This window comes from Volvox carteri, assembly GCF_000143455.1.
Source record: "Volvox carteri f. nagariensis unplaced genomic scaffold VOLCAscaffold_59, whole genome shotgun sequence".
Classification (NCBI taxonomy): Eukaryota; Viridiplantae; Chlorophyta; class Chlorophyceae; order Chlamydomonadales; family Volvocaceae; genus Volvox; species Volvox carteri.
This window is the reverse complement of record NW_003307602.1, coordinates 383416-395641: the sequence shown is the minus strand read 5'-3', so window position 1 is coordinate 395641 and position 12226 is coordinate 383416. Positions and strand designations below refer to the sequence as shown.

General features: G+C 54.2%; 2 protein-coding genes across 2 annotated transcripts in view; both read left to right on the top strand.

Moving 5' to 3' along the window:
- VOLCADRAFT_119333 (uncharacterized protein) overlaps positions 1-880 on the top strand; it is a gene marked incomplete at both ends in the record, with an annotated part of 11628 nt that extends 10748 nt beyond the window's left edge. Inside the window, one exon of the mRNA XM_002956267.1 lies at positions 824-880. Coding sequence (XP_002956313.1) covers positions 824-880 — 57 coding nt within the window. The remainder of the gene's footprint in view (positions 1-823) is intronic.
- Positions 881-5161: 4281 nt separating this feature from the next.
- Positions 5162-11765, top strand: VOLCADRAFT_119332 (uncharacterized protein; the record flags this gene model as incomplete). Its single annotated transcript, XM_002956266.1, has 11 exons — positions 5162-5206; positions 5496-5542; positions 5622-5694; positions 5904-6043; positions 6292-6385; positions 6849-6999; positions 7939-8106; positions 8316-8518; positions 8990-9079; positions 9632-9808; positions 11712-11765. 11 exons carry the CDS (start codon positions 5162-5164, stop codon positions 11763-11765), a joined length of 1242 nt encoding a protein of 413 aa, XP_002956312.1.
- Positions 11766-12226: the final 461 nt, after the last annotated feature.

Here is a 12226-nt window from a genome sequence, read left to right as displayed (position 1 = left end):
CCAAACTACATGCATGAAACCCAGTTTCCTTCATTATTATTACCTACTCCACACAAAGCAACGTGAGGGGGGAATCAGCAAAGGACTGGGAGGTAACCGCTGTTGCCTCCCCAGTGTCGCCGCCACAGTGTCGCCCCCCCTTATAACGTCAGTTTTATACGTCTGGTACACTCTTGCCACTCTGGCAGCAGCTTCACTCGTTCTCACGTGGTTCGTCTTTCCCCCCCCACACACACACACCAGTCCGTCTCACCGTTGCGCACCGGCACACAGCGAACTCGGTCGTTACGTTACAGGAGTTGCGGCGGAGGAGGTGCCGAAGGGGGGGGATCGACAGGAGGCGCCATTGGCCGGTCACCCGCTCGGCCGGTCATTCTCTGACTCAACTCCTTGGTTCGTGCTTCCATATGTATATCCGTCTGTATGTATGTATGCGTGTGTGTACGTGTCGTGTGCTGTGGGGCGGTGGGGTGGTGGGGTGGGGTGGAGTGGGGTGGGGTATGAAAGGAGGAGGAGGAGGAAGAGAAAGGTGGAGAAGAGGCGCATGGACGTCATGGATCGGTGCAGATGCTCCAGATGCAGTAGTCTGCGAAATGCGACTGCTGTGCAGGAAGGGAAGCCAAGGGCCGACGTGGCGGCCTCGCCATCGCCATCGCCATCTCCATCGCGCGAATGAAGAACCGACCCCGTGAGCGATACCCCGGTACATGACATATGATGATGCCGTGATGATGATGATGATGACGATGATGATGATAATAATGAATGAGCATTTCTTTTTTTCCCGGACCGACGTAACGCGCTCTCACGCACTCTCACACAGCCACTCGGGATACGGGCGGAGCAGGAAGCAGGCACGGGCGCCCTGGACGGACGCTGAACTTGGGGACGGACGCGCGCTGGGGAGCGCTCGCGCGCTGCGTTGGGGGCCCCCCCCCTGGTTCGTGGTTCGTCCTTTTACCCCCCCCCCGGCATGTTCTGACTTTGCTGGTCGCTGCCTACCACGCCAAGTCTATCTGCTGTATGTTTGGCAGGGGCTGTGTACGTCAATACGTGCACGTGTCTATGTGTTTATCGGAATGTGTATCTGTCCAGCGCTGTAGGTACACGTCTTGAGAGCCTTAAAACGCACCACTCTAATCCAAAGGGACGGGTTGGTTGTGTGGGGTTGGTGCATGTGTCACTTGTGTTTAGGGCCATGTTGGAAATGCAGTACGGCTGTACGGCGATACGTACGACTAAATTATGTGTACGCGTATGTGTATGCGCACTGTGACTGCATTGTAAGCATGTGGTGATGATGATGATGATGATGATGATGATGATGATGATGATCGGCCTTGCGGCGGTAAATTGCCCATCTGGGCCGCACGAGGCGATTAATAACTGCATGTAGAGTGTGCGACGTGTGCATTACTCGTACCGTGTACGGTGTCGTACAAAATCATGGCTAGGCTTAGGACGTGTTGTCGTTGTTGGTCCTGGATACCTTTAATTCTCTGGAAGTGGGAGTGGCTGCCTCGTGGGTGAGCGAGCCTCCAATACCTCCAAAACCAGCACACGCGCACCCCAACAACAACACGTGACCTTTTATGTGTCGACGTGTTTGGGTGTCACTCTCATGTCCCTTTCCCCCCCCCCCCCACAACACACACACACATTCTCTCTCTCGCACACAACTATTTTGCTGCACTTTTTTGTTCGAGTTTTTCTGTGTGGAATCGGAATGTCGTCAACGGCTTCCCAACGAGCACGAAACAGAGTTGGTTGGTTGGTTGGTTGGTTGCTTGGTGAGAGGGGGGAGACTTCATATCACTCTCTCTCTGTTTTGGCTTTATGATACATACAAAGGAAATATTGTTTGCCTTGTCTGTCTTATCTATGTGTCTGTCCGTCAGTTTGTGTGTCTGTCAGATTATGTCAGTTAATGTACGCATGAACGCATGTCACGCGTTAGTTGACCTACCTAAGCGACCGGTGGTGGTGGATCTGGTGGATCTGGTGGTGGTGGTGGTACTCCCGTGTCGTATTTGGTTTTGGAAAGACCGACGTCTGGTTTATCTTATCATCATCATTTCCGAATTCCAGGGCCCCTGGCACCAGCTGCTACAGCTACTGTTGCTGCTGCGCGGCTGCGGCGGCATCAGCTGTAGCTGTAGCTGTAGCTGTGGTTACTGCGCCAGTGGCTGGTTCTGTTTTGGGGTTACTTAGCCGCACTATGGCAATTGGGAGGATTGCCAGGAAGCTGGCAGGTATGAGCTACTTTCGGCTACTGCTGATTGTTATTCGGTGCTGGTGCCACTGCTGCTGCTTCTGGTGCTACTGTTGCTGCTGCTGCTTCTGGTGCTACTGCTGCTGCTTCTGGTGCTACTGCTGCTGCTGCTTCTGGTGCTACTGCTGCTGCTGCTGCTTCTGGTGCTACTGCTGCTGCTTCTGGTGCTACTGCTGCTGCTGCTGCGAATGCCGGACATAATGAGTGCGTGCCGTGGGATCCCATTCCCGTTCATCAATTCAGCACAGGGTGTTGCAGAAACTATCAACGGCGTTGTTGTGCGTATGTGTGTATACGTATGTATGTACGAATGTATGCATGTATGACTGTATGCATGTATGTATGCATGTATGTATGCATGTATGTATGCATGTATGTATGTATGTATGTATGTATGTATGTATGTATGTGCTAATCAGGGGCATGGCACATCCCATAGCTCACACGCGTGGCAAAGCATCAGCAGTACTACTATTAGTACTAGTAATGTTATGGTAGTGTTAATGGTATTGCTTATGTTTATGGTTGCGGTATTAACAGTAAGAGTAAGAGTAGCGGTGGAGGGTTGGGTGCGATGACGTGTTCGTGTGGTAGGCGTGTTGGGAATGAGGGAGGCGGAGAGCGAGACGGAGTTGGGGGAGGGCACGATGTGGGGCCGGATGCAGTGGGCTCGGGGGGTGGGGAGGCCCGCAAACGAACCGGGGTTTGTCACCAGGCGGCTCTGGTAGCGGCGGCTGTAGCGGCGAATGATGGTGGGGCTGTTTCTGCAGGTGATTGCGGCGGCGCGCTTGGAGAGTGAAGTGCCTTGCCGTGCCGTGCCAAGCAGTATGTATGTATGTATGTATGTATGTATGTATGTATGTATGTATGTATGTATGTATGTATGTATGTATGTATGTATGCATCCGTTCTGTGAATGGCTCTGTGAAAACATGGGATTTTACGTGCGTGCATCCCCATATCGTACGTCTCGCGACTAGGCTCCATACTATGCCGTACTCCGTACCGCAGTACTGGACAGGGGCAAAGGCCATGTAGTCACAGTCTTGACACCAGCCAGACATGCACCGACACCCATGGCGCGTGTGTTTCTGGTAGTCACTGGTGATTCGTTGCAGGCGTTGGTATGCCGTACGGCTGTAGCGCCTGTGGGGATCTGCGCGATGTTTTGAAAGCCGACGCCGCCGTCCCTCCGCCAACGGCCGCCGCTGCCGTGACCCACTTGAGTCACCACTCCTCGGGAGCTTCCCCCTGGTTAGAGAAGAAAGATCGTGGGTTGCGAGTGGGTTCTCCCTCCACTTCTCCCTCTCCTTTTCCCTTTCCTTTTCCCTCTCCTTCTCCCTCTCTCCCTCCCTCTCCCTCCCTCCCTACGTCTGGTACACGCTTGCCCTGGCAGCAGCTTCACTCGTTTGTGGTTCGTCTTTCCCTCTCCCTCCCTCTCCCTCCCTCTCTCAGTTTCCATTTTTCCTCCCGTCAAATGTATTAATGTGTGTCACGTGCCAGGACTAGATGCATGAGCAGGTTGCTTGCGCAGCGGGATGGGTGAGGAAGGCAAGGCAAGGAAAGGACCCGTGCCTGCCTGCGTGCTTACCCGTCTGCCTGTCTGTTTGTCTGTCTGTTTACCTGCGAAACGGTTGCATCGTAAGTTATATGGTTGCGGAAGCGTGGAGAGCGGTCAGGGGCCAAGGGCATTGACGATGGCGTTCTACTGCAAAGCAAAGTGACTGTGTTTTGGATTCCTTTTTAAATAATACTTTTGCTTTCATGCCCTTATGTTGAGGGATAAGAACACGCCTACATGAAGCACGCCCTCCTCAATGGTGTCTGGTACGATTTTGTCGTACTGTCGTACGGCAACAATTTGGCTTCCGCCAAGTCTGTGCGACCGAAACGTGCTCTGTATGCTGCTGTTCTGTGCAGGTTTCTCGATAGGCCTCGTAAGTGGAAATTGTTGTTGGTGGTGGTGGTGGTGGTGGTGGTGGTGGTGGTGGTGATGGTGGTGGAAAGAGGAGGAGGTTGGTGATATTTGGCGTTTGGTTTTGGTTTCGGAGCTGCTCCATTCCGTGGACTTCTCGACTTGGTGGGATGGGCGGAGGGCGGCTTCGTGTGCATGTGGTTTTTTCTTCATGCATGGTTTTTCGCGACGCGACGTGATCTGGAGGCAATCCTGGGGTTGTGCTTCCGCTCCTGGGAGCGCACGTGTGCAGTGTAGCGGAAACTGCATTATTTTTATCTTTTTGGGTTCTTGACTGCTTTTCATGTCACACGTGTGTTACTGTGGGAATATATGGCGGGAGAGTGGGATCGGATTAGAGAAAATTTCTTCTCGCTGCTTGCGTTGTCGTACCCGTTAGTATGGTCGTACTTCATGGCGGGAGCGTGTTATACGACGTTCTTTCCATTACTTTGTCGTGATGCCGTACACTAATATTGACAGAGATAAACATGTACGTGGGGCTTCCCCTTTCGGCTTCAGTGGCGATGGGCGCGTTTGTTGGATGCATGCTGCTCGCATTCAATACGTTGTCGTACACATGAACTAACTGCATCGTCACCATAACTGTGCTCTATATCATATCGGGAAAGCGGATGGGGTGACCTTATCTAAGCTTATGTGCGGTATTGTAGATTCCTTGACGCAATACATTTGTATGTCTTTTGAACGGTCCAAGGGCCGACAACACAACTCGCAACGTGAACAGGCGTTGCCCGTGGAAGCGCTCTTTGCTGGATTTAAAACAAAGTGCTGGGGTGCGCATCGCGCAAATCTTACGCAAGGTGTCTGCCGAGAGCTTGGCAAGGCGCGGATCGGAAAGATTTCACCGTGAATCTCTGGGGTGGGGTTGAGCAAAGCATCCTTAGGGATGGGACTCTGAGAGTTTGGTCATCATGGCCCAGAAAATAGGCGTAATTTGTCACGAGGACATGCGACAGGTGGGCCGCGAGTTCAAAGGTTGATTCAAAGCGTTTGGGCAGCAGTGGGTAGCCGAGGTAGAAAGACTACCGGACGTGTACGGACCACCGGTCGTCTGCACCGGACGTCATGCTCACGGACTCAGCAATAGAAGACCGGTACTAAACAAATTCTAGACCATCTCAAGCTGCGAACTAATCCTTTGCGGCTCACATCGGGCTTCTTCGACCTCCATGGAGGTCAGTGCGTGTCGTGTTGTCTGAGTTTTCCGCGTCCTTATTACTACTTCTTTGATGCTGTTTCACTCAGGAGCCGGAGGCGCTCAAGGCTGAGGCGGAGCAGGTGCTTGCAAGATGGTATGCGTCGTGTTGCTTTCGGTAGCATTATTGCATGCCGAAGAACTACTGGTTCTAAATGCTTTTCTTACTACTGCAGTCGGGCGTTATCCTCCCGGGCGTTGACATACTGCAATCGGATAGTTGGCGAAAGCGATGCTTTGGCTGTCGAGGTGAGCTCCTAGCATGCGCGTAACGTGCCTCAACTTTAAAGTCTTTCAAAAACCTTTGAAACAAACGGCGATGTAAAAGCTTGATCGCCTCCTCCGCACTGTCACAACCTTTTGGCCGATTTAGTCACATCGCTGTCCGTGCCGTAGCTTAAAACGCTTCCCTTCCTCGTTGCCCTCCTCATGCACCTCTTTCTCATCATATTGGACAGATCAAGTCTCTGCTGCAGACCATTACGACAGCTGAGAAGCAAGCACGCGGATTGAAGAACCGGACCGATGTGGAGGCCGTGGGCTCAGTCCTCAAGGAGGCTCGAAATGTCATGACCGGTCTGGGCCCGGGAGGCGACCTGTGGGTACCTACTCCTTCCTTTCCTTACCTTCGGGGCGTTGGACGTTGCAGCTGCGGCACCGATTTACAGGCCCCCTAGCCCTGTTCTAGGCCCCGCTTCGCAACAAGCAAAAGGGCCCGCCCTCTTCAAATCACTAAGCCATGCCTTCAGCTTCAGCTTCATGCATTCCTCTGATGCTCCGGTTTCTCCTCTGCTTGCGTTGCTTTTTTGCTGCTGCTGCTGCTGCTGGTGCTGCCTTTTCCTTTAGCCGGAAGTTCTGCAAGCCAAAGAATCCTCTGTTGGTTCGGCTGCTTCTCGGAGACAAGATTAATCTGGTAGCGATGCGGAGGGACGTCAGCCAGGTGGGGTGTGTGTGTATGTATGTATGTATGTATGTATGTATGTATGTATGTATGTATGTATGTATGTATGTATGTATGTATGTATGTATGTATGTATGTGTGTGTGGAAGGAGGATTAAGGTGGTGTGATGGTCGTCGAATCACGCCTTCCCTTTCCCTTTATCCCCCTCCATCTCCCCTTACGAAAGTCAGACCTGCCCACTCCCCCCCTGCCCCTGCCCCTGCCCCGTCCACCTCCCCCTCCACCTCCGGGAGCACCCCAGGGGTTGCACCTTCCTGGCTTGTGCAACATGTACTGCATCCCCCCCCTCCACCTTCTCCTTCTTCCCTATCTCCCTTCTCGATCGAGGAATCCCGACCTCCCTCTCCCTTATCCCCTCTCCCTTATCCCCTCCCCGCCCCTATCCCCTCCCCTATCCCCGCCCCCCTCCCCGCCCCTATCCACCCACCACTCATGGCTCAGGGCATTCGCGAGGAGTACCACCGCTTCCGGGACACCTCCGCGGCCGTGATGTTGCTGGGGCCCCTGTCCCTGGTGGTGGGGATGAGCTGGGTGGAGCGGCACCAGGGCCTCCCCTTCGGAACGGGGGCGCTCACCCCCTGGCTGCTGACCGGTGGGTAGCGAGCGCGTGTGGGCCGGCAGGGGCTGGGGTTGGGGGGCCGAGTTACGGGGTGGTGGTGGTGGTGGTCAGGTGGGGGTTAGGGCCGCCGCGGGCTTGTACGGGCGGCGCCCGGCCCGCACTGAATGTACGGAACTTATAACTCGTGTAAAGTGGTGTTGTTAAGGTGAGGGGTGAATGGTTGATTGGGAGTACATATATATAGTACGGAATACGGAGTACGGTGTACTGGTTTTCTTTGTCCTTTCTGAGGAAGAGGGCTCCCTCTTCCCCTTACCTCAGCTCCCTCCACTTCCTCCTCCCCCCACCCGATGTGCGCTGTGGGCTGCTACAGCTCGCGTCGCCGTGAAGGGATTGTGTGTGTGTGTGTGGGGGGGGGGAGGTTGCCGTAGGGATCCCACTTCACTTCACTTCACTTCACTTGCAAGTTCATACAACGCCGCTGTGAAAGGAGAGGCCTTCTTCCTTTCTTCCACCACCAACATCACCACCACCACCACCACCACCACTACTACCACTACTACCACCACCACCACCACCACCACTACTACCACTACTACCACTACTACTACCACTACTACCACTACTACCACTACTACCACTACTACCACTACTACCATCACCACCACCACCACCACCACCACCGCAACCAACCCCCGTTTGGACGACGGCAAATGTTTGTTTTGCGAATGACTTGCGGCTCGTGAATAATATCAACACTTCTTATCACCATCATCACCACCACCACCACCATCGTCATCATCACCATCATCATCATCATCATCATCATCATCATCATCATCACAATCAATCCGCTTCCCCCCGTGGGCCGCCTCTCCACTCCCGTTTCTTCCTATCTCCCTCCCGCGACATGTCCCCGTCCCGTAAATGTCGTAAATGTCGTAAATGCCACATCATCACTCCCCCGTTCAGGTGTTCAGCTATACCTGGCCTGGTTGTCGTACTTTTACTTGGCGATGGCGCTGCGGGAGAACGTGCTGTACGTAAATGGATCCAGGATCCGGTCCTGGTGGATTCAGCACCACTACTGGTCGGCGGCGGCGTCCCTCGTGATCTTGGGGCTGCCGGTGACGAGTCCAGGTCGGTACCCGGGGGGGGGGGCCCGGGGGGGGGAGGGCTGCGGGGGGGAAGGGGGGGGTGGGGGGTGGGGGGTGTGTGTGTGTGGAGGACAAAGGTGGGTGCATGTGGTCGATTCCCTCTTCCTTCCATCTCTCTCCCACGGTGGTTTCTCGCTCCGAAACTAAACTTCCCAATCCCCTCCCTCCCTCTTGTGTGCACGCCCCTTCCAGCGGTTCACTTGTTCTTTCGGTACTTTCTGTTGTGGAGTGTGTTTCAAGCTGCGGTGATGTTCGTACAGAACCGCTACCAGCGCCGCCGCATGTACACCCGCATCGCTCTGGGACGGGACACCGCCATGGCTGTAGTTGCGGGCGAGAGCAGCGGCAGTAGCGGACAACTGCTACTGCTGTACCCCATGTTGTACACACTGCAGGTGCGTGTGTGTGGGGGGCGCGTAACGTCTATCGACGTGAGGTGTGTGTGAGGATGTGTTAGGGTTTGGGGGGCAGGCGGGTCTGTGAATTGATGGGGGATGAGTGTGCGTGTGTGTTTGGAGGGAGGGAGGGAGGCGGGCGGGTGGTGGATGTGGCGGTGCACTGCAGTCTTCAGGCAGTGAGAAATTATTAAACACTCCTTAGTAGAAAGAAGATTGGATTTTTAGGTTTACTTCAATCTAAGTTAATTAGATTAGGTCGAGATATAGACGAGAGGACTTGCCTTTCCAAAGGAAGAACACCCGTCGGCTGTAGAGAGACTCCTGCGGGGTCTTGATATCACGACGTCGTCATGAAGTGATTTCTGTCTTCCAAACTCTCCAGTTTTTTCCCGTCAGAGGCCTCTCTCCGCCCAGTTCTCTCCCCGTCTACCTCTCACCTGCCCCGCCCTCACCCGTCCCGCCCTGCAGGTACTGCAAGTGGCCATAGGCGCTGGAGTGGCCTGGCGCACCTACCCCGCCTTTCTTAGCTCGGAAGGGTGGCTGGAGTCGGAAGCGCAGGTGCGCGCAGTGCCCTGACCCCTGACCCCTGACCTGGCCTGACCGTTGCGATTTTGCTGCCGCTTTGGTTGTCGTTTTGGCGGTTCTCGTTGCCGTTGTCGTTGTTCTGTTGGACCGTTGTGCCGTTTCTCACGGCGGTCTCTTATGGCGGCACAGTCGGGTCGGGTCGGGTCCTGGAAGTGCTGTCCTAGTCTCCTGTTCAGTGCTGTTAGGCCGCACCGCACCGCCTGCATCCAAGTCAGACCCTGCCGCGTCACCACCGTGATCAACACAAAGACGATGTTTCGCAGTGAGAGCCGTCCCAACAGATTGATTGCTCCACATCAAGACCCACACCAAGACAAGACACACACCGAGTCAGGAACAACGGCTGCCGCGGGTGCCACACCGCACCGCACTGCACACACACACACACACACACACACACACACACACACCGCCAACACTTCACTGAACTGACCCCTTACACGACCGACCTCCACGACAAACCTGCTATACGTACACCCACCCACCCACCCTCCCACACACCCGCCCACACATCCCCCCACACAGGGCTCCGACCTTCGCGGTATGCGTGGTGTGTGCGTGGTGGGTATTGTGTTCGCTTACATGGGCTACCGCAACTTCGTAACCACTCTGCTCACAATGCTGGAGAAGAGGGGAGGAGCAGCGGGCAGGCGCCGCAGGGCATCAGCATCAGCAGCGGCCCCTGCGCCGCCCCTGTCGCCGGTGCAGGGCGGCCGGGGTGGCCCGGGCGCCGCCGCTTCTCCTCGAAGCACATTTGGGGTCCCACGTTCTGCCGCGGGTGCTGCTGCTGCTGCTTCTGCTGCTAAGGAAATGAGCACAGGAGTAGCAGCAGCTACGGAAGTAAATGCAGCCGCACACCAGCAGCAGCAGCAGCCAGAGCAGCAGATTTCGTCGCAGGAGGGGCAGGATGCGGCCCCAGCGGTAGGGAAGGACAAAGCGGTGTGATGATGGATAGGCTCATGAAGACCCAAATCTCATTGCCAGGGGTGATGCACGACTGGACTGTGTCGAGAGAGGTGTGAGGTTTCTGGACGGCACCATCGTGGTGTCGGTGCGGTGTCGGTGTCGTCGGTGTCGGTGTTGCTGCGTGTGGGGTAACTGTGCTATCACTGTGGAGTGGTGTGGCTTTGTGATGTAGCTGTAGTGGCGGCGTAGCGTTGCGAAGTAGACCGCAGAGGGAGTGGAGGAGGAGAGATGTAAGCGGGTTGATCAGCGGGCTGCTGATTCAGCATCTAGGTCGCAATCCGCGATGATTTACAATCCCGAGTAAGGCGACTACTTTGGGGTGGGGGGGGGAAAGACGTGTGACAGTGAGGGGAGGTTAGGGTATATCGGATTTGCGTGTGTGCGGCAGGCTGGCAGTACGGAGGCTGGAAGTTGGCTGGCGGCAGGGCGGCGGCGCTATGGTGATGCATTTGATGACACTCAGTGCATTCGGAACTCGCCCTCAACAACAACAACAACAACAACAGCAGCAACAACAGCCCTCACCTGCACGACCTGCAGATGCAAACAGCTCTCGCTAGCTAGTTCGATTGTTTTCTCTCCATCGTCGAAGGGCAATTCGCGCAGTTCCTAAATCTCACAATTCCCATGTTGTCTTTTTAACTTCCTGTTCTCCTGTGTGAAGAATAACGACGGAGAATGCGACTGACGGCTGGATCCCGTTTTTTTGGTTCTGGGAAAGCAAGTACACATTCTGTAGTAGATAGATAGGTAAATAGATAGATGGATAGATTCCGTGTAGAAGTCGCAAAACACAGAGGCCCCGTTTTTGCTGTTCCTGTTAACTGTTTGGTTGGTTGTTGCGGTTGGCCCCGGGGGTTATATAAGTCGATTGGTCACGATAAGGGACTGGCGGCTGACGCATTGGCTTATGGGCTCGTGTGTAGTAGTAGTAGTGTATTTGCATATTTTTGCCCTGTTGGCCGATATTGCATCGCAGTACATACAACATATACGCAGACATATATACATACGTACGTACACCTCCCGCGGCGGGTGTCATACATACACCTCCGGTTGGACACGAACACCCCCACGCGAACTGAGCGTGGGTCGCACTGATGAATGTGTGTTGTGCTGATGTTTGGTGAGGTTTTTACGGTGCTGCGTTTATAAGGCCCTTATAAGTACGTTTGGTTACGTGCCGGTGGCGACGGCGCCCTCTTTCAGTTGTTGGCAAGCGAAGACGGCGAACTAGGCAGCGAGGAAAGGCTCACATTTGCTTGCAAATAAGAGAAACGGTCTTTTTGTGTTGAAACCCTGAACGACTGAAGACCAGCCCGCATGAAAAAGCGGCCGGAAGATTCGATCAACCAAATTAGAAAATTTTTATTGCACAAGGTCTTGAACTATCAAAAGTCTCGGTATCGGAGGACTATATGCATTAAATGTATTATTATGTCACACACTTTAGCTCGATTTATGTACGATTGATAACACACAGAAAAAACTGATATAACTGATGTCCACCTCTATCTGCAAGCACATCAACCCTCAGCTAGGCACATAACTAACTTTGAAGTTTTGTGTCCCAAAAATCTACATCGGACCAGAGGAAGATGCATCACACCACACTGTTATCTTACCACGATACACGCAGGAAGTAACCGCAATCAGGAAAATCGCTCAGCTTCCGCCCAGAGTGAACAAGTGAGAGTTAATGGTTTGCTCACGACACACAGTGCCAGTAGCCCCCCCAGCAGCAACTGCTGTTCACCGCTCGTGTGCCCTTCCTGAGCTCCCCCCCCACCTAACCCCGCCATGAGCACCACCGTGCAGCAATTGAGAGGACAGATACAGCTGTTGGACCGCCGTTGGCTGTTGGCTGTTGGCTGTTGGCTGAGCAAACACAAAGCAACAACACCTCATGGCAGAGCTTTGATGTATCCCGGACGTCGAATCCCGTTCCATACCCACCAAGGGTACGTGTGTAGCCCCCTTGTCACCTCGATCGCGTTCCAGTCCTATTTCGCGATCTCCCAATTAATAAATATACATCATACAAATTGATTGTCGGCAATACCTGGCATACGTAACACCGGCTCGGTATTACGTTCTCAGTACTGCATTCGTCATCCGGGAAATAGTAAGACCAAACTAATCCTCCGGGTGGTG